The sequence below is a fragment of the Microtus ochrogaster genome, chromosome 17 (genome assembly GCF_000317375.1).
Source record: "Microtus ochrogaster isolate Prairie Vole_2 chromosome 17, MicOch1.0, whole genome shotgun sequence".
In the NCBI taxonomy this organism is placed as follows: Eukaryota; Metazoa; Chordata; class Mammalia; order Rodentia; family Cricetidae; genus Microtus; species Microtus ochrogaster.
Genome location: NC_022019.1, coordinates 12003675 through 12024070, shown reverse-complemented (window position 1 = coordinate 12024070; position 20396 = coordinate 12003675). Strand labels below are relative to the sequence as shown.

Sequence of the window (20396 nt, the reverse complement as noted above, 5' to 3'; positions counted from 1 at the left end):
GTACAAAGGGGTGTGTATTGATGAATGCTCTGTAACATCTGTGTTGCTGCTGTTAGGAATGAGGACATGCGTGTTGCTCCCTGCACAGGTGCCTGCAAGTGTCCTTGACTCCTGGGCCTTAACGTGTGTCTGGGCCATACTTCCAGCATTCCAGCTTGCAGGCCTGAATGGAAACTCCTGCCCTGGACTTGACTTCTTGCAGTGATTCCTCTGCATGTATTGAACTGGGAATAAAAATAGCCCAAGATGTCCCTTTACAGCACATTATTTGGGGCTGTACATTTTCCGGCTGTGGTTCCCCATCCCCATCTTGCCTCTCAGAAGGGCTGCAAGAGCTCCCAAGGCCTTTGCAGACTCAGGTTTCCAGGCTTCTGCTGTAAACTGGGCAAATGTCCTGGAAGCCATCTGAGACTTCCTCTGACATCTGCTATGCACTCTCTAGGAGTTCTTGACCCATGAGCCTGGCACCGCTTCCCACCAGAGCCCTTGGAAGCCCTCAACGGGTGATTCACCAGTGACAGTCTCCAAAGCCAGTCACTCATACTGTGTTCTGTCTACCAGGTCCCTTCTGCATGGCCTACTTGTCTATGCTTGGTGGTGCTTTCACCCTGTCTCCCTAAGGAAGCAGGCTTTGCACGAATCTGCCAGAGGCCAGCAGTGCCCCTGTAGAACTCCCAGAGGTCCCACCACTCAGTTTCCCTCCAGCACCAAACAATCTCTGGCCATTCTGGTATCTAAGAAAGAGCTTGGCACAGCGTTAAATATTCAATAAATAGTGTGGAAAGAATGAAAACCACGTTCATGAAAAAAATAAATGATCTCCTTTTGATTTTTAAATGCAAATAAAACACACAATGACAATCAGAGCTTTGGGACAGCAGGAAGTAAACAAGGAACCACAAGGTTCCTCTGTGGGAGCATGACTTCAGCCCAAAGTGAAGCTAAGTGAAGCCTCTGTGGCAGCGCATGGAATCAGGACGTAGAAGAGTGTCAGCCTGAAATGGCCTCTCCTGCACTCTTGTGGTTAGAGGAGCTAGGCTAGAATTCATTACACCCACGCCCACGAAGTTCCCATCTTGAATGGGCGCCAGAATTCCTATATTTGTCTTCTAGAACCCTTGCCAGAGACAGCTCTATTTAAACCACTTGGACACGCATTAACTGCTGATCCCTCAGAAACAGCCCATGTGGGTTTCTCTAAACAGTCCAGTTGCAATAGCCACGGATTTATTACAGCAACAAAGTACTTATCCACTCTGCCCCCTGGGTGGGCAGTTCGAGACACTCCAGGGTTGGACATATGCAGGGTAAGCGGCCACATCTGTCTGGAGCACTCAGCACACTGCTGTGGTTCCAGGTCACTAGCTGCTCCCAGAAAGCCTAGAGCCTTGGTGCCGCCACAATATCCTACAACGGTGTCCCTTCTAGGAACCCATTTCTACACTGAGAGCAGCTCTGTCCAGTGTGGGCTGTTGTCCCATTCAAGAAGGCAAAAGGGGCCCAGGACAAAGGTGGAAAGGCTCACACACTGGACCCCAGGACCTTACATTCTGGTTCTTCCTCTACCAACAGCTCACCGTGTAACCTCAAGATCCCTTGTCCCCAGTGAACCCAGGATTGACATCTTGGGCAGAGTCAGTCTGGGTAGTCAAGTGCAACACAGTATCTTGGGCCAACCTAGCTTCTTCTCACCAAACCATTCTCATCTAGCTGTCACTAGGAGGTCTCAGATGCCCCTCATGGGGAGCTATCAGCCTTGCAATTGCCTGTTTACCTGGTTTCTGGTATCATGAGAAGGACTTCATCTATCCACTTTAGCTATCTTTTCACTTCTCTTCCAGCTAGAAGGTTCCTCTCCAGTCCTCAGCCTTGGCTCTGCCTCTTCACCATCAACCACACCCACTTAATTTGCTTCATGTGTTGTGTCTGATTGTGTTCTTGGTTGCCTTGTTGCTTGGGTGTTCACAGATTTACTCTATAAAGATGTTAGTGTTTTAATCCAACAGCAGAAAAGTGAGATTATTTGTGTTTCCATACGCAGTTACTTAGATACTGGCATTGTGTGGGGATCAGTTTCTAATTGGGGCAGTAGCGTTGGGTGTGACTCCAGAGTGTGGCTCAGTCTAGCAGGTCCCCAATACTCTGACCTTGGCCATGGCTTCCAGTCACCCTTCCTAGTCTTGTCCCTAAGTTGATATGACCAGACACACCTCTTAGCCATAATGTTAGATTCTAAAGACATGGTGTGAAGCCAGTTTCCTGCTGTCTTCCTTAGGGTCTCTTGAAGGGCTGGGATTGGCCTCTGCCTTAACAGCAAGAATGAGAAGAAGCTTGGGATGGGCCTGGGGGGCGGTGCTTAGCTTTGGGGCTGCCTTCTGATGCTCAAATGCCTGATGTCATGGGTAATGACTCTTCCTGATAGGTGAGCTCTGCCTCGCCCCTCTGCTGGCCACCATTGCCTCTTTCCTCCTGCCTCCATGCCTTCTAGCATTCTGTGCTCTGACCTGTGGTGTAACACTCCCTACTTCTCTTCCTGGCACACCCAGTGGTCCCCACCTCTAGGCTGTGTGCTCTTATGACATGATGGCATGACCACAGCTACAGAGCAGGAGCCATACCACAGGCAGAGGGCTGGGAGAGGTGGGTTTGACTAGCTGCTACCAAGCACTGATTCCACAAGCTAATAATGGGGAAAGCCAGGCTCCCTACTGTGACTGCCATCCCCAGGGGCTTAAAGCCGCTTTGTATTGCTGTTCTCTCCAGAAAGCATTGCCTATGGTGTCTTCTGTTGCCTTTCTCAGAATGCCTCTTGAGTCTTAACTACAATAGAAATGGCTATGTATAAACACTAGCTGTTGAGATTCAGTAGAAGAACCATGGGTTTATCATGTACTGAGACTATTGGAGCTGGCATATCCCCCACCACATAGCAGGAGTTTATGAGTTCAAAACCACCTTGTCAAAAGACTTTAGGGAGAATCCTTACTTGCCCTTTCCAGCTCGGTGTCTCTAGGCATTCCTTGACTTGTGGCTGCATCATCTGGTCTCTGCTTCTGTCCTCACACATAAGCCCACTTGGGTCATCAAGGATGCTCTCTCTCATCTTGACGTTATCAATCACATCTGCAGTGTTTTGTTTTCTTCACGTAAAAGCACATTCACAATGTTAGGGTATATGCACGCTCCTTATTCAACCCAGGGAACTGAACAGGCTTGAAAAGGTCACCTTATTTTTCTGAGCCTTGATCCCTTCATTTATGAGAATTTCTACCCTTTCAAAAGGCTACTGTGAGTGTTTCACGAAGCAACTGCTCTGTGTCTGTGACTTTTAACTGTGCAGTCTCGAACCTCCCAGGGCTGAGATCTGTGACAAGCTTCTTGTCATTCTGTCACCTCCCCGATCCCTGCCCTGGTCTTTCACTGGCTCTCCAACATTCTTTGTGTTCCAATGACTCATAGCCCAGGTTTTCCCATATGGAAAGTACGTGTGTACATACTTGGAAAAAATTAATTCCCTCCCATCTCTATGTTAGACTGGCCTTTTCTGTGTCCTTGGGACCGCGAGGGACAAGTAGCAGAAGTCTTGCTCTTCCATTTGTCACGAGGGAAGAGTTTATGATTCAGAAGCTCTGGGTCTGGACCCAGGCGGATCCCTTTAGAGCTCTGTGACCCTGGGCAGGTGTCTTAATGTCTGAGCTGCAGGTTCTTCCTCTGATTCCAAAGATGATGGCATCCACCTTGTTGGTACAACTTCAGCTCATGTGAGGATCGACTGGGAGAAAATTTACAGTGTTTTATGTGTCTAGGGTCTTGTCACTTCAGCTCAAACCAAGAACATGCCCCCACATGACTGCACCTGCTCATCCCTCTTCTTTCTTGGATGGGTGTTTTCTTCCTCTTCTCCCTGTTCCCACCTCCCCTTCTGACCTATTGATCAAGGTCCTAGGTCTCTGCCTACCCCGGCCAACATTTCTCATCTAGTCAATCTCCTCTTCAATCGCTCTGGACCTGAATGAATGCTGGGCTCATGACCAACGACTTTGTCCCCAGGCACCAGGCCTGTCTCCATATTCAGGGACTCACTGGTACCATCAGGACCAGCCTGACACTATAGAGAAAGGCCTATTGTGTTGGCAGAAGAAAGCTTTGGCAAGGCCTTTGGCTGGAAAATGGACAACAGAGTCTTCTAAGGGCAGCTGGGTTTTGCTTCAAATCTGTGCTCCATTACTCTCTCTCAGTCTTGACAAACAGGGCTGGGGAGAGCCACTCTGATACAGCGGGCAGAGGAAGGGTGTTTCCTGGTTGCTGGGTGCCAGGTGCAGGGTCCTGGGTGCTGGGAAGAGTTTGTCCCATTTCACAAGTGCAAGTCTGTGCAGAATAAAGACTGTGAGCACAAGGTTTAGGTGTGCAAAGTGACAGGGGAGGATGGCACTTGTCATCAACTCTGCAGCAGTCTGGTTTTGAGGCTGGAACTGGACCCACTACCCCACCTCACCCTCAGGACCTCCTGTCTATGTGGGCCTTAATCCCTAGAAGGGGGATAGACTCACTACCTAAATAGAAGGATGTCAAGTCCCCGTGTCTCCTGAGGATGAAGGGATATAGTATTAATATTAGTCTCTTGGATCATATCACTCTGCCCTGGCACAGTAACCATCAAAGGTGGTCAAATACCAAGCAGTCTCCATGCCAAGCACTCACCACTGGTCCTCAGTGGAGCCCTGCTCCCTCTCATCTCCCAGGCACTCCCAGGCAGTTACCCTGCACAGGGAGACAGATAAATACCCCTGAGAGGTGACGTTGGGCCACCCATATTTATAAGCCTCGAGTCAGTTGTGAAAGGATCCTTGGTGTGTGAACTCAATCTGCCTGGGCAGACTTGGAGGAGATGGGGGGGGGGAGTGAAAGCTGGAGAGGGGAGACGGAGGTCATAGCAGATACAATATCCCCAAGATTCCCTTGGTGCTTAAAAGGGCCGTCTTTATGGTAAGAGCCTGTCAATTGAACTGGTCTCTCCTTTTCAGGGTTGGGATCGTGTTCTGAGGTGGCAATAGACATTTGCTGTGACTTTTGGTCAACACAATCACCAGATTCCAGCCACCATGACCCTCGCAGGTAGGTACATGCATCGCTTAGTGATGGACACTATAGTGCAAGCCATTTGTCTGTCTGCCTGCCTGCCTGCCTGCCTGCCTGTCTGTCTGTCTGTCTGTCTCTCTGTGTGTGTTCCTGTGTCCTGAGATGCATGTGTATATGTGACACTTTTGCGCATGGCATATATGTGTGTCCACAGGCGTGTAGAGGCCAGAGAACAATGCCAGGTGTCATTTCTCTGGATCCATTAATCTTGCTGTGTTTAGAAAGGCTCTTTCATTGGCCTGACACTTGTTGATATGGATAAACTGACTGGCCAGCGAGTGCCAGGGGTCTTCTTGTTCCTGCCTCCCAGTGGCTTTTACATGTGAGTGTCAGAAATCAAAACTTGGACTTGAAAGGCAAGCGTTTTGCCAGCTCCCCAGCCTCTTTCTCTGTGCATGAACTCCTACAGATGCATAGGAAGAGAGGGTGGCGAGGTGGAGGCAAAGTCATTTCTGGGCGTCGAGTGGGATCCCAGCTAAATTTTCTTCCTCATTTGCTCATTTGCATATTATTTAAAATTTTAAAATAATATCTTTATCGTAGTGTTGAAATTAGGCTTTCAGGTTTTTAAAAGAAAATGAGCACCAGCATGTAGTGGGGTTGGTTCTCAGGGGTTCTCGCATGTTGTGCATAAAACAGGGTTCAGTGGGGAAGGCTGGCAGGGGCTACCATGATGACCTGTGGCCTCCAGAGAGACTCCTGCTGTCAGCCACTGTGGACATTTTTCCTCTGTGGACAGCCACTCCCTGGTTTGATTCCTGTGCTGGGAAGTTGTAAGGAGACTGTCAATCTGACTTCCTCTAGAGAAGGCCTGGACCCCAAAGAGAACAGGAAGTCCCCTATATTAACGGCTTGGCCCTTTAGGCAGCCATGCCTAATACTTTCAGCAGAATGAAGAGTCAAAGACCTGGTCTGTCCCTGGGTGGAAGTAGGAGATGGCGATGGGGACCAGGGTGGGGACACTGGTCCCTGGGGTCTTTTCTAGAGGGTACTTTGCATTTGGTATTGATTGAAGAATGAGGCCAGCTGTGTGAATTGGAAGGTCAAATTTCAAGCCTGAGGAGGCCCAGGCTTGGGTACTTTGGAGCCAGAAAGCCTGGGCTGACTCATGGAAGCGCTGGTTTCTAGGAACTCATCTTCACTGGTTTGCTCACTCGTAGCCTACAAGGAGAAGATGAAGGAGCTCCCGCTGGTGTCTCTGTTCTGCTCCTGCTTCCTGTCTGATTCCCTGAATAAATCATCCTACAAATATGAAGGTGAGCGGGGGTTCGGCTGGGAAAGGGAAGGGCGGAGGCTTCTGTGTCCTGTGTTTGTGGGTGCCCCCCATTGACCCTTCCATCTCGTAAAACTGTCCTGGTCATAGTGTGTCTTCTTTCCCAGAGCCTGAGGGGGTCCAAGGCCAGGGGATGTGGCCTGGGGTGCCAGGTAGCAGCCAGGGGTCTGGATTGGGCCCTCTGGAAGCACTTGCTCTTATGGTCCCTTCTGCACACTCCTTGAATGAATTGATGCCACAGAGGCTGCAAGGACAAGCATAAAGACACAGAACAGAAAAGAAAACTTGGTGTGCTCAGCAGGACTTCCAGGGACAGACAGAGGTGTTCCCAACAGCCCCGAGGTGGAAAGAGCACTTCCTGCCTGGTGACAGTAGCGATGTCAGAGTCCCCCATACCCTGTCACAGAGTACTGAATGGCCACGCTCTCACAAGGAGTGGCCAGGGGTCAGTCAGGTCATCTCTTTGTTTCCAGTTGCAAGGAAGGGGTTGGGTTTGGTCCATTAATGAGAAAGGTGGTGTTTGGATGACCTGAGACCATTTTTTCCATTTAGGCTGGTGTGGGAGACAGTGTAGGAGAAAAGGTCAAAGCCAGCGGAAAGGCAGTGCTGACTGGAGAGAAAGAAGAGAACAGGGTAGGCGGGAGCCAGGGGAGAGGTCCACAGGCCATCAAAGGGACCAGGGCAAGGAGGGACTGGGGGTGGGCGGTGGGTGAAATGAACTGATGTCTGTCACCAGTGAGGAACGGCAACCGCTGGCCTTCCTGCAGCTCCTGGGATCCTTGCCCAGGGATCCCCAAACCTTACTCTGGCAAAGTCACTGGCCTTAGGGTCCGGTGTTCAGGATCCCCCAAAGCCTAGTCGTTGGTGTGCCTTGGGACCCCAGCTTCCCTGTGTCTGTGTGCATGTATGCATGCTCGTTGGGTCCCAGTTGCTCCTCAGCAGGTAAGCAGCCCCAATTCTGCCCTCTATAGCAGATACCGTGGACCTGAACTGGTGTGTCATCTCTGACATGGAAGTCATTGAGCTGAACAAGTGCACCTCGGGCCAGTCCTTTGAAGTCATCCTGAAGCCACCGTCCTTCGATGGGGTGCCGGAATTTAATGCCTCCCTCCCCCGACGGCGAGACCCGTCACTAGAAGAGATTCAGAAGAAACTAGAAGCAGCGGAGGAGCGAAGGAAGGTTAGCGCAAATCTTTTTTATCTTGCTTCCTTTCACCCCAGTGTGAGCAGGGAGGAGGAGCGACGCAGTGTCTCTGAGGTGGGTAAGGACGGACAGTGAACCCGAGAATGTTTAGACAGCGCATCCCGAATGCTGGGCGTAGGCTGAGACACTTGTACCCTGAAGGAGACAAGACCATGAATGTGCACTGGGTGAGCTTACAGTTTGCTTAGTGGCTTGGGTGTCACATTCCTCTCACAGCTGACCTTGTATTCAACTTCTTTGTTTCCTGTTGATTCTCAAGGCTCAACTCAGATGCCATCTTATCATGAGCGTTTTTTTTTTTCACCTTTCAAGAAAAAAAGTTATCCATTGAGTTCTGCGGCCCCTCCCTTTACCTCCAAGGCATTTATCACAGGCAGCGCTGGGTTTCAGTTATTTATAAGAAGCATGTTTATGTCTACTAGGCTATTTGCTCCCTTCCCGGGGTGTCTGGAGCTATGAATGACTTGAGGTTAATATAAGATTACTTAGCATTTGTGAATGAATGAATGAATGGGTGAAAGAACGAATAACAAAAAATGAAAAGAAAGATTCTGAAGCTATTTAGAAAAGGGCTAAGAAAGTCCAAGATGATGGAAAGCTTTGTAGGTGGTCCCGAGGCATTGCTTCCTGTTCCTGGGCTAGAGGACCAGGTTCAGGGATGGATCTCATTTGGGTGTGGCACTGTTCAGCCCTATGGGAGAAATCCACCCTAAAGCGTCTTTCTCTTTCTTGGGCTCCCCTAGTACCAGGAAGCGGAGCTCCTAAAACACCTAGCAGAGAAACGGGAGCATGAGCGAGAGGTGATCCAGAAAGCCATAGAGGAAAACAACAACTTCATCAAGATGGCAAAAGAGAAGCTGGCCCAGAAGATGGAATCCAATAAGGAGAATCGGGAGGCTCACCTGGCTGCCATGTTGGAGCGGCTGCAAGAGAAGGTAAGCTATCCTGGATTGGCAGGAGGCTCCTTGGAAGGCAAGTACACGTGACCTACATCACTCTGCAGGAAGCACCCTCTGCAGGATGGAAATGTTTCCATCAGGCAGAGTCCTCGTCGTTCTAGGGGTAGGATTCGGGAAGTCACAGGCAAGAAACATATGCCATTCCTTGGGTGGCCTCAGGGGGGATTTCCTAGGGTTTTAAAACTGGTGTTTATGACTGTCTCAGGAACTTGCTGGCACCCTACTTTTCTAGAGAAAGCCTGTCTAGTGCAAGTATTTACGGAGGGACCTATGTCTGCACATTTCTGGCTTCATCCTTGAATGGGTAGATTTGGCTTTATGAAAGATGCTAACTTGAGCATGGCTCTGAGCCAGGGGCACAACAAACTTGGTTGCCATTGACAAAGAAAAGAGGATTCTCCCCAGAGCTCTTGATAAGGGCCAGAGAACAGTCGGTTTTCCCCAATAGTCTGCCTTTGTCAATAACCAAAGTGTCACCCGCATCCGAGGTGTGAGAGACTGGGGTTGGTCCTCCGTGTCTTTCTCTGGAAGACATGCTGGCCTCATTCTCTGAATCCCAGGCTGCCTCAGTCTCTCCTGCAGCTCCTGGGAAGCTTTAGCTCTGTGTTTTATTTCCAGGAGCCGCCTGCTGCGCGGTGACTCCCGGGACCGATCGGTGGCCTCGTCCCATGGTGAGCAGCGTGGTCCTTATTCCTTCCCGCCTACCCACCTAGAACCTCAGGCCCTTGGCAACATTTACTAGAAAAGATCTGGCTTCATCCAGGAATGTGAGCTGCCCATGTTCTGGAGTTGGCCAGCAGGTGGCAGCCCCATGCTCTGCCAGTCAATTCCACAAGGGACAGCAAGACTTCCCTTCTTTCGGGAGGGACACAGTCTGGGTCTGACTTAGGGCTGTTGCTTAATGAGAGATACCGTAGGAAAACCTAACAGTGCCTTTTCTTTCTCATACCGTGTCTCATGTATCCAAGGCTGGCTTCAAACTAGCTATGTAGGTAGCTGAGGATAGCCTGGAAATTCTGATCTTCTTGCCTCCACCTCCCAAGGGCAGGGACTCCATGTGTGTGCCACCAAGCCTGTTTTATGGAGTGTTGGGAGTTAAACCCAGGTCTATGTGTTTGCAAAGGTAGGCGCTCTACCAACTGAGCCACAGCTCCAGCCCCAAGACAAATTCTTGATGAAACTGCAGTTTGGGTGGGAGAGTTATAGGCTTACAGACCCAATCTAAACAAGTTACAAAACTAGATTGTATTAGAGTTTGTTTATAAAACTCCTTAATTTTTATTGCAACACGATCATCACAAGTCTATGAGGTAAGCAGGACAGGCGTCATTCTTAGTTCAGATGAGGAAGCCATTCCTGAGGTCAGATGATTCACTGAGATGCATACAGCACACAAACAGTAGCGCTGGCCTCGGCCCCTTGTCAGCTACAAGCAGCTGCTTTCTCTCCTGTCTCGGAGAGATTATCCTAGTTTTGCCTCACAAGCTTGCAACAGCAAGGGGTTCTTTGGAGACCAAGCAAGCAGAGGCCAGAAACCTAGGGCTCTGCATAGCAACCCCCTTGGAAACAGAGGTGGAGACATGGCTGTCTGAGGAACGACAGCTGTGTACTGCAAGAAGATGCTAAGAGTTAAGATGCCAGATGAGACATTTGACAGGACATCTTTCCTCTGGGACCTTGGTCCCCACTCGTAATTACTCACAGGAGGAAGCAGGAGGCAAGGTTGAGAGCTAAGCACAGGGTTTCCCACTTTACCTCTCAGTTCACGGACCAGGGGTACCTTCAGCATCAACAACGCTGTCTCTGTGTGGGTATTATGACCAGAATTCCTAGGCATTAAACATCCAGTCCAGACTTACTACTTGGGTCTCTAGAGGCAAAGTCTGAGGAATGTGTGGGCTTCAGGTCATGTGATGCACACGAGAGTTTGAAACTGGACCTACTGCCTCTTGCTTTCAGCCTGTGGAAATTTTTAAGACCTCTAGAGGGATACACTCGTAGGTGAAGATGTATCCTAGGAACCTTAGTGGCCTTAGTGGGTCTATTACATGTTATTCTGCCATCCAGATGTGGTAATACCAGATCACTGAGCAAGGACCCAAATATTTGTCTACTGAGCTGGGATGATGTGGAGGGCAGGTGTGGCGTGGTCCCATGAGTAGACACTTGTCAGAGTTTGGGAGGGGGAACTGGCTGTGCGTCCTCATCCCCATTGGAAAGATCCTAGAACTTTACGCCTGGTTAGATAAAACAGTCAGCTAAGGCCACACAGCTGTCTGGGGACAGCAAGGCAGAGCTTGTCTTTTGGCCGAACTCTGCAGGTCCCACAGCTGGCTGGGGATGGGATGGGAGGGCAAATCTAGTCTTTTGGCTAGATTTTGTTATGAAACAAATGAAGGCTGTCTCCCAACACGTGTAAGGGAGTCTGTTGTCTGGAGTCAAGCACTATTTCCCAACAGTTCTCCGTCAGTATGTAACCCGAGAGTCCACCTTCAGTTAGTAGTCTAAGACAACGCCAAAGAGAGGCGAGAGGAATAACGCATCTGTGATGTGTCAGGGATGCTGGCCACGGGCTGATTCTTTTCCCATTCCCCCGAAACTGGCTGTTCCAAGTGGCTCCTTATATTTAGTCAAGTCAAGCGACCATTCCAAGTGCCAGAGTGACCAGTGGAGGTAGAAAGGGCCTACGTATGGAGTCCTACATGATATGGGGTCTCACTGGTCCATGGGCTCTGTGTACTTGTAGGCGTACACACCTGTGTCCTGCATCTTATTTGCCTCCTTCCACCCCTCTCAGGATGGCTTCGCCGACAGCTCTGCTCTGCCTGTGGTTACCAACCTTTGCTTTCCCGTTCTCTTGCCCTCTAACCTCCCCTGGCAGCCTTGTGTGACCTGCCCTTGTCCCTCCCTTCCTTCCCAGGACAAGCACGCAGAGGAGGTGCGGAAGAACAAGGAGCTGAAGGAAGAGGCCTCAAGGTAAAGCCCAGAGGCCAAGGAAGCTTCCAGGACAGCCGGACGGCTCCCACAGCAACCTGGTTCCAGCAGCCTCTGCTGCTGGCTGCTCTCCCAGCACTGGGGTTTGGGGGGAGGGGGGTGGCCAAGGGGCGTTTCCTCTGCTTTTGGTGTTTGTATATGTAAAGATTGACCAGTGAAGCCATCCTATTTGTTTCTGGGGAACAATGACGGGGTGGGAGAGGGGACAGAAGGAGAGAGTGTTGAAAAGGAGGTAGAGATGAGCCCATGGACATTGTGACACTGTCCACTGACTGAAGACTTGGGCCAAGGCCCCCGCTTTTCACGGCTCTGCCTGGACACCAGCCTCCAGGTTCTGAGTGGAGAGAAGATGAGAACCGAGGCGGAATTTCAGAGTGAAGGGCGGAGTCCTGGTGGGGTAATAGCTGCAGGACCAGCAGGACAAGCCCATCTGGATGGAGTGAGACCTGCCCTTCAGTGGGTGGTATAAGGTCTGTGTGTGTGTGTTAATTGTCATCTTTTGATCATCATGACCAATGAAACATTTACTTCAAGTCTCCAGCTCTTTATTTCCTGAATTTGCTCTTTGCAAATGGGTGGAAGGTTCTAGAAATTTGGATTCCCCCCTATCTGATGGCAGGTGTCTTCGATTTTTTTCCATCTAAATATCCGATGCACTGAGTGAGGAGGGTTAGTTCAAGTTAGACATTGGAATTATTAGAAGTTTTCTTTTCTCTCTCCTTTTAAACCCATTTTGTGGGCTGTTCCTTAGTGATGGAGTGCATTGAAGTGATGAGAAAGAAACAGCACCTTTTTTTAGCTACCGACTAACATCCTACTATAGTCCAAAGGATTCACTGTATGAAGAGAAATCTTAGCCCGTGCAAGCTGCTCTAGCAAAATACCTTAGGCAGGGCAATATGTAAACAGCAGAAACTTACTGCTTACAGTTCCTGAGGTGGGAAGGCGGAGAGTAATGTGGCTGGTGAAAAGCTACTACTTTCTGCTGAGAAAATACATGGTGCCTCCTTGCTGTGTCCTCTTGTGGTGAAGGAGTGAAAGGGCTCCATGCAGCTTCTTCTAGAAGGACGTTCATCCTATTCATGAGGGGAAACCCCGACCCAATCCTCTCCTAAAGGCTCCATTGCTTGATATCATTTATTTCGGTATGATGTTTTAACTTTATCATTTATTGGGGACAGCAGCATTCAGACATAGCAGAAGTCCTCACCAAGGACTTGACTTGAAATTCCAGACAGATCACAGAACACCAGTGAGGAAAGGTACTGTCGATTAGAAGAAAGCAGAAGGCCATGTTCTCTAGGACACTGGACCAAACTGCAGGGGACCCTTCTGACTATCTTCTGAAAATAGGAATGGGGTAGAGTCTGTATGAACCAGATCCCAGTGCATCTCCACACCTTGCCTTCTACCCTGTGTGGCTTTGTTCAGCCTTGCAAATAAACTCTTTAGTGTTGCCTTAATATTCTCTTGGCAGTGCTGTTATAAGTGAGCTTCAAATTAGGGTAGAATAACCGGAGGCTCAAAGGTGGTGGTGATGATGGAGATGGTTGGTGATGGTGGTGGTGGTGAAGGTGATGGCGATGATGGTGGTGATGATGGAGATGGTGATGATGGTAGTGGTAATGGTAATGGTGGTAGTAAAAGTGATAGTGGTGATGGTGGTGATGGTGGTCATAGTGATGGTGATGGTGGTGATGATAATGGTGATGGTGGTGGTGATAGTGGTGATGATAATGGTGGTGGTGATGGTGATGGTGGTGATGAAGATGGTGGTGGCAGTGATGGTGGTGATGATGATGGTGGTGATGAAGATGGTGGTGGGGTGGTGATGGTGATGAAGATGGTGGTGGTGATGGTGGTGATAATGATGGTGGTGGTGATGTTGCTCTCAGCTCATACTTTTAGACAACACCTATTAGATGCCTATTTTCAAGACTTTCACATGTTTTGACCTTATCTTTGTACTAACTGTGGGAGAGAGTTGCTGCCGTCATCCCATTTTTCAGACAAAGAAAGTGAGGCAAAGAAAGAATAAGTCGCTTGCCCAAATCCCCACACATAGTAAGTGGGAGAAGAGGGCTTGAATTTGCAGCTTGTTCCTAATGCCTGTATTTGTAGCCACCCACAGTATTCCTTTCTGGCGCATCTAAACTAGGCTGCCAGTCCTCAGGCAGGGTTTCTCAGACTGAGCTGTGACTCACTGGACAGTGAGACCAACTTTGTGGTCCCACTCAGTCTTCTTTTTCTCTCTTTCCCCTTCTGTCATGCTGGGAAGTAAGAGCCACATGAACAGAGGGAAAAGTATTTTCTGCTCAGAATTGACATAAAAGTTTTTTTTAAAAAAAATAAAGAATAAACACTGTGAACAGATGCTCAGAGGGCAAATTCTCAGAGAAGGAATCATTCCTTATAGCAAGGGATTCTTATAGGAAAGGATCCTTACAGGAAGAGATCCTTGTAGCAAAGAATCCTTGTAGGAAGGGATCTTTACAGAAACGGCTCCTTATTGGAAGGGATTTTTGTAGGAAGGGATCCTTGTAGGAAGAGATCCTTACAGGGAGGGATCCTTGTGGTGAGGGATCATTAAAGGGAAGTATTCTACAGGAAGGGATTCTCCCTTTTTTATTATAGTAATTTTTATAACTTCATTTGTCTTTCTCAAGGCTGGTCATTTGAATGAGGTACCAGGGGTCATGGGAGTTAGGCTTTATTTAGGGCAGAAGGCATCACAAATCACTGTTTCAGCCTCTAAGCAGTTAATGTCTCACTGTTTGAGTATTTTGGTATTTTTCCTTTTATTTTTGCTTTTTGGTGTCTCTTCCTTCCTTCCTCATTTCTCTCCCCCTTCCTTATTAGTAGGACAGAAAATGACACATCAAAATTAATTTCAGCAATTGAGGTATGCTTTCCTGGAAACTGCCAATTTTTATTTTGTGGCTATATTTCCAGGGCATTGCACAGAACCCATTTCTTCCTGAGGGTGACAATCAAAACCCTCTAAAAGGTGCTGCTTTGGAATGAGGTTAAAGACAGGGCTAGGCTGTCCAGGCTGCAGATCCAAGGGCTTTAGGAATCTGTTGTGAATGCCATTGTGGAAGACTGTGGCCATGACATCAGATTGAACTTCTTCTGGGCAAAAAAAGACAAGGGAATAGTCTTGAGGGTCTCATTTCACAAATTGACTCCATCAGCATCTTCATCCTCCTCTGTGGACCCAAGGCCACAATTAGTTAGCTAATGTCACCTATTAGACATGACTAGGCTTATGAATCTTTGTGTCCCCAACAGTGGGCATTTGACTAGGGTGGAATTAGGAACATCAAGGTGACCTAAAGATATGTGACAGGCAGAGACCCGTGACAGCTTCCTTTGTGTAGCCCTTTTCTTTTTTTTTTTTAAATTTATTTATTTATTAAAGATTTCTGCCTCCTCCCCACCACCACCTCCCATTTCCCTCCCCCTCCCCCGACTAAGTCCCCCTCCCTCATCAGCCCAAAGAGCAATCAGGGTTCCCTGCCCTGTGGGAAGTCCAAGGACCACCCACCTCCATCCAGGTCTAGTAAGGTGAGCATCCAAAGTGCCTAGGCTCCCACAAAGCCAGTACGTGCAGTAGGATCAAAAACCCATTGCCATTGTTCTTGAGTTCTCAGTAGTCCTCATTGTCCACTGTGTTCAGCAGGTCCGGTTTTATCCCATGCTTTTTCAGACCCAGGCCAGCTGGCCTTGGTGAGTTCCCGATAGAACATCCCCATTGTCTCAGTGTGTGGGTGCACCCCTCGTGGTCCTGAGTTCCTTGCTCGTGCTCTCTCTCCTTCTGCTCCTGATTTGGACCTTGAGATTTCAGTCAGGTGGTGTAGCCCTTTTCTTAAGCCCCGTGTAGAAGACAGAGATTGGAGATGGCTGATAGCCTTGGAGGACGGCTCAGTTGCTGGATATGCAAACATGAGACCTGAGTTTGGATTCCTAATACCCATGTAGAAGCTGGGCATGGTTCAAGCTGGAGAGTTGGAGAAAGGAAGATCCCAGAGGCTGGCTGGCTGGCCAGTCTAGCTAAACTGGTGTAGTCACAGGTTCAGTTGAGACTCTGCCTCACAAAGTAAGGTGGGAGCCAGGCGGTGGTGGCGCACACCTTTACTCCCAGCACTTGGGAGGCAGAGGCAGGCGGACCTCTGTGAGTTCAAGGCCAGTCTGGTCTGCAGAGTGAGTTCCAGGACATCCAAGGATCCAGAGAAACCCTCTCTCTCCCCCCCAAAAAACAAGTAAGGTGGGGAACAATGAAGAATGATACTTGACATTGACCTCTGGTCTCCAACATACACATGTACACATTTGCCCCAACATGAACACATGCACAGAGGGTTGGAGGTGACTGATCTGGATGAAGCAGGAGGCTGAAGTCCCTCTCCAGGACAGCCTGTGTCTTCACCAGTCCTCAGCCCTCGACAGGAAGGACTGAGCACACTACTGATGTGTGCAACATGGGACATCTTCCAAGTCCAGGACACCGGTAAACAGTTCTTGCAATAAAAGTTGTTACCAGCCCAATGTTGCAGGAGGAGCTGGAGCAGGAGGATGAGTCTGTGAAGGACATGTGATTCTGAGGTCCTCGTCAGTGACTTTCTGTGGGAAGCGCTCCATAATTCAGAAGCAGCAATTCGGGTTAAGGCAAGGAGAGGACATGGTGCTTTCTTGGACTGAAGGGAGGCTAAGAATGACAGATGAACCCCCAGGGGCATCCCATTCGACTCCCAAATATAAATTAGCAACCTGTTGATGGTCATCTAGCGTCAAGGCCAAATTATTGCACATAGAAACAGTTTTCCCAGAGATTATCTAGGAAGCTGTGTATCTTGCTCAATACACAGCCCTCCTCTGGTCAAACTCCACTGAATACTGAAACCTGAAAATATGGAAGAAAAACACTAAGGGACTAGACAGAGTTCAACTAGGCTTGAGTAGGAGTTGGGTGGAGACAGTTTCCAGGGCATTCTGGGGATGGCCCCAGAGCAATAGCAGAGAGAAACGTGGAAAGAGACAGATATCCCATGTTCAAGGGACCACAGCTCCTCATCCTGTATATAATTGACAAGTCTAGAGGACTAAGGACCTAGCATAGCCCACACCCACAGCACATCTTCTCAATCTGTGGGTAATGACACTGCTCTTGTGAGATCTACAGGGAAAGCAGGATGGTGTGGGAGAATTGTCTGTATTCTGTCAATCATGTTCTAAATAAACACTGATTGGCCTGTAGCCAGGTGGGACAACCAGATAGGAAGTAGAGGTGGGGCAATGAGAACAGGAGTATTCTGGGAAGAAGGAAGCTTCCTCCACAGTCCTGCCCAGACCACCTAAGAAGCAGGATGTGACCTACCCTGCTGAAAAAGGTACTGAGCCATGTGGCTAACATAGATAAGAATAATGGGTTAATATAAGTTATAAGAGCTAATATGAAGCCTGAGCTAATGGGCTTATAACTTATGTAGACCTCTGTGTGATTTTCTTTGGGACCTAACAACTGTGGGAACCAGGCAGGACAGAAACCCCAACAAGCAGGACCTTGTGTTACAGCAGGAAACTCAAGCATCAGTACAGTGCACAGCGTCAAAACGTAGTGACCCCCAAAGGGACAGCAAAGTATGGGTCCAAGCACACTGGACATATTCACTGTCTCAGCATGGTATCTCAGGACACAGCATCAAGAGAAGGCCGGCATCTGCGAAATAACTCTTGTTTAGAAGTGGAAGAGATACCAGCCCATCAGGAATCTATTGTATGTATTTCCCAACATGCACATATGAGACACGTGAAACATGGGGGCCTGACTCTTCCCAATGTGCAGAATTTTTCAGTGACTGACTCCAAAAACATTGAAGTGGGTTGATGGTTGTAGAAGGAATTAAAAAATGATGGTTCTATTTCCTTTGTCTTATTTGTAGAGCTTTGGGCAGAACAGAGGCTCCTGTGCTTGCTATGCATGGGTTTTACCACTGAGCTAATAGGTTCTCACTGTGTAGCCGAGGCTGGCCTCTAGTCCATAATCTGGTAAGAAGCAGTGGCCTCTTCCTGAGTGCTAGGATTGCAGTCATACAGCACCATGCCCACCTCAAAAATGATATTATTTAAAAAGAATAAATTCAAATAAAATACAAAAAAATAGCCAAAATGAGTTAAGGAAGACAGTATAGCATATGAATTAAAAGTTTGATAAAAAGAGCTACTTGGAAAATGAATCGAACAAATTTTCAAAATGGAAAGCTCAATAAGTCAGGTTAAACAAAAAACCTCAGTGGGAAGCCACACCCATCAGATTAGATAGATTGTGTGACAGAGAGGTCAGAACTCAAAGGCAAGCTTGATAAATAAGAGCGCTCAAACAGTAAGTAAGAAAAAAAATGAACAGGCAAGACCTCTGGGGCGTGATTAAAAGACACAGTTTTGGTGTGGTGGAAGAGGTGTTAAAGTATATGTTAAATGAGTGGAAAATGTATTCCGTGAAATAAAGCAGGACATTCCCAACATCTAAGGAAATGTGTGGATACAGGGGCGCCTATAATCCTAAGCAGGGTGGCTATGTCGGAGTTTAAAAAGGGTGACAGCAAATAATGAAGGAAGATTATGGAAAGCTGTGAGAAATGCCAGCTCACTTCTAAAGGTGACCTCGGGCAGAAAAACAGCAGATTTCTTTACAGAAACTCTAAAGGTCAAGAGAGGTTGGGGTGAATTTATCGTAGGCCTTGAAAGAAAAGAACGGGCAGTCTGGATTTCTGGATCCAACAAAGCTGTTCTTGAGTAGGACTGCAGGCTAAGCACCCTTTAAGATGACCAAATGTTAGTCCTTTGTTCACACCCCCTCTGGGAAGATAGTAAAGGAACCCCCAAGCAGAGGTGGAAGAGAAACATGACCCCCAAAACACAGGGAAAGATAAATTTCAACGTGAGCACGTTAAATATGCAAATAAAAGTTAGGAGAGAGTTGAACACTAGAGAAATCCCAAAATGAAAGGAATTAATACAGAACTCTCGATTGTAGCATTCAATGTAAATGGCCTTCATTCTTCAGTTAGAAGCCATGGCCTCACTTATTGTATGAAGCTTGAGACTGAATGATCTGCCCCGTGTAAGGAGCACACCTCACCGGCAGGGGCCCTTGCAGATGGAAAAGGAAAGGGCAGGAAAGTGCTATTACAAGCAAAAGGAACTCCCAGACATGCAGGAAGAGCTACAAGAAACTAATCAGAAGCAACAAAGAAGGTCTTGACACACAGGCAAAGGGATTGACACACCAAGAAGATAGTACAATTCTGAATACATGCCTAATGATTGTTAATGTAGCCACACTCTGAAAGTAAATTCTAGGGAACCTAATGGGACAGAGAGATGGCTGGCTGCGCGGTGGTGGCGCATGCCTTAATCCCAGCACTCAGGAGGCAGAGGCAGGCTCTCTGAGTTCGAGATTAGCCTGTTCTACAGAGTAAGTTCCAGGACAGCCAGGGCTACATAGAGAAACCCTGTCTTGAAAAACCCAAAGAGGATGTGTGTGTGCAGAGAGGCCATATCCAGTAATAGTGGCTGGCTGTCATATATAGGTAGTACAGACAAAACCTAACAATGAGACTTCAGGGTTAATTTACATTGTGGATTGTGGATTCAATGGAGATTAGAGTTACCTAAGAATATTCCATCCAACAACTATATTCTTTCCAGCAGCTCCCATGACTCTGTCCGCAATAGAAATATCTTAGAACACGAGGGCAATCTTAATAGAAACAAAAACCAAAGTCATTTCTGGAGTTGTATCAAACTGTTATGACATACAACCAGCAATAAATAGCAAGAGAAACTAGAGAAAATATGCAACAATCACATGTGGATTGAACATACATTTTTGAATGAAAAGTGGACCATTGAAGGAATCAGAGGGTATTTAGAGTCCTGTATAAGGACCTAACAGCACCCAGCACACAGTGCTCCATAGATACCCAAGCTGGTGATGGCTTCTATTGCTCTCAAGAATGACCACAGAGTCTGCTTCCTTCTCCTAATACTGGAGCCCCAGATGCAGAAGATTCCTCGTTGTCTTCCTTCAGGCACACTGTGCAGGTGCCTCCAATAACGGCTTGTTTATAAAGATTCACAAATGACATTGCATATAAATGCCCTCCGTCTCTCTTCCAACACAAGATACAGGTCAGCCTGTCTCTCTCCCAGTATGAGATGCCTGCTTTCACCCTGTGTGCATCCAAGTGGGGCTGGCCTTTTTGGCAGCACAGATTATGGCCTTAAAGTCCCATACTCACTGTTGAGCTTTTCTCTCTCTGTGAATTCAGCTTCTAGGATCTATCCTAAAGAAGTGCTCTGATAGCCAGGTGGTGGTGGCGCACGTCTTTAATCCCAGCACTTGGGAGGCAGAGGCAAGAGGATCTCTAAGTTCGAGGTAAGTCCAGTCTACAGTCAGGGCAACACAGAGAAACCCTGTCTTGAAAAACATACAGACAGTGCTCAGACACACAAAGAGTGCTAAGTATGTTACAAACACACAACTCACGCAATGTATAGCAACAGAGAGCCTTTTCGAAGATATGTATAAAAACATCAGAATGGATGGTGCTTGTAGAGCCTTTGGGAAACTTTCAAAAGTTTATTATTTAATTTTGAAGGGAGAGGCTGGGAGTAATGGAGTAAGGACCAGGGGATAAAAATATAAACAAAGTAGGAATTTTTTATAATAGAGATGAGGTCTTTAAATGGAGCCTTAAAATATTGCAACAATTTTGTCTACTTCCCATAGCCAAAAGGATAACTATATGTTTTTCCTTGGGTT

General features: G+C 47.9%; 1 protein-coding gene across 4 annotated transcripts in view; it reads left to right on the top strand.

Annotated features, from left to right (window-relative positions):
* Window positions 1–12096, top strand: part of Stmn4 (stathmin 4) — a 17046-nt gene extending 4950 nt beyond the window's left edge. The window contains exons 2-8 of one of the 4 annotated variants that reach the window (XM_005355484.2): window positions 5025–5115; window positions 6300–6395; window positions 6965–7045; window positions 7384–7592; window positions 8360–8551; window positions 9194–9246; window positions 11496–12096. In XM_005355484.2, the coding sequence (XP_005355541.1) occupies window positions 5103–5115; window positions 6300–6395; window positions 6965–7045; window positions 7384–7592; window positions 8360–8551; window positions 9194–9214 (612 nt within the window). In that variant the 5' untranslated portion in view covers window positions 5025–5102 and the 3' untranslated portion in view covers window positions 9215–9246; window positions 11496–12096. The remainder of the gene's footprint in view (window positions 1–5024; window positions 5116–6299; window positions 6396–6964; window positions 7046–7383; window positions 7593–8359; window positions 8552–9193; window positions 9247–11495) is intronic. The other 3 variants (XM_005355486.3, XM_005355483.3, XM_005355485.3) reach the window with 3 other exon arrangements.
* Window positions 12097–20396: the final 8300 nt, after the last annotated feature.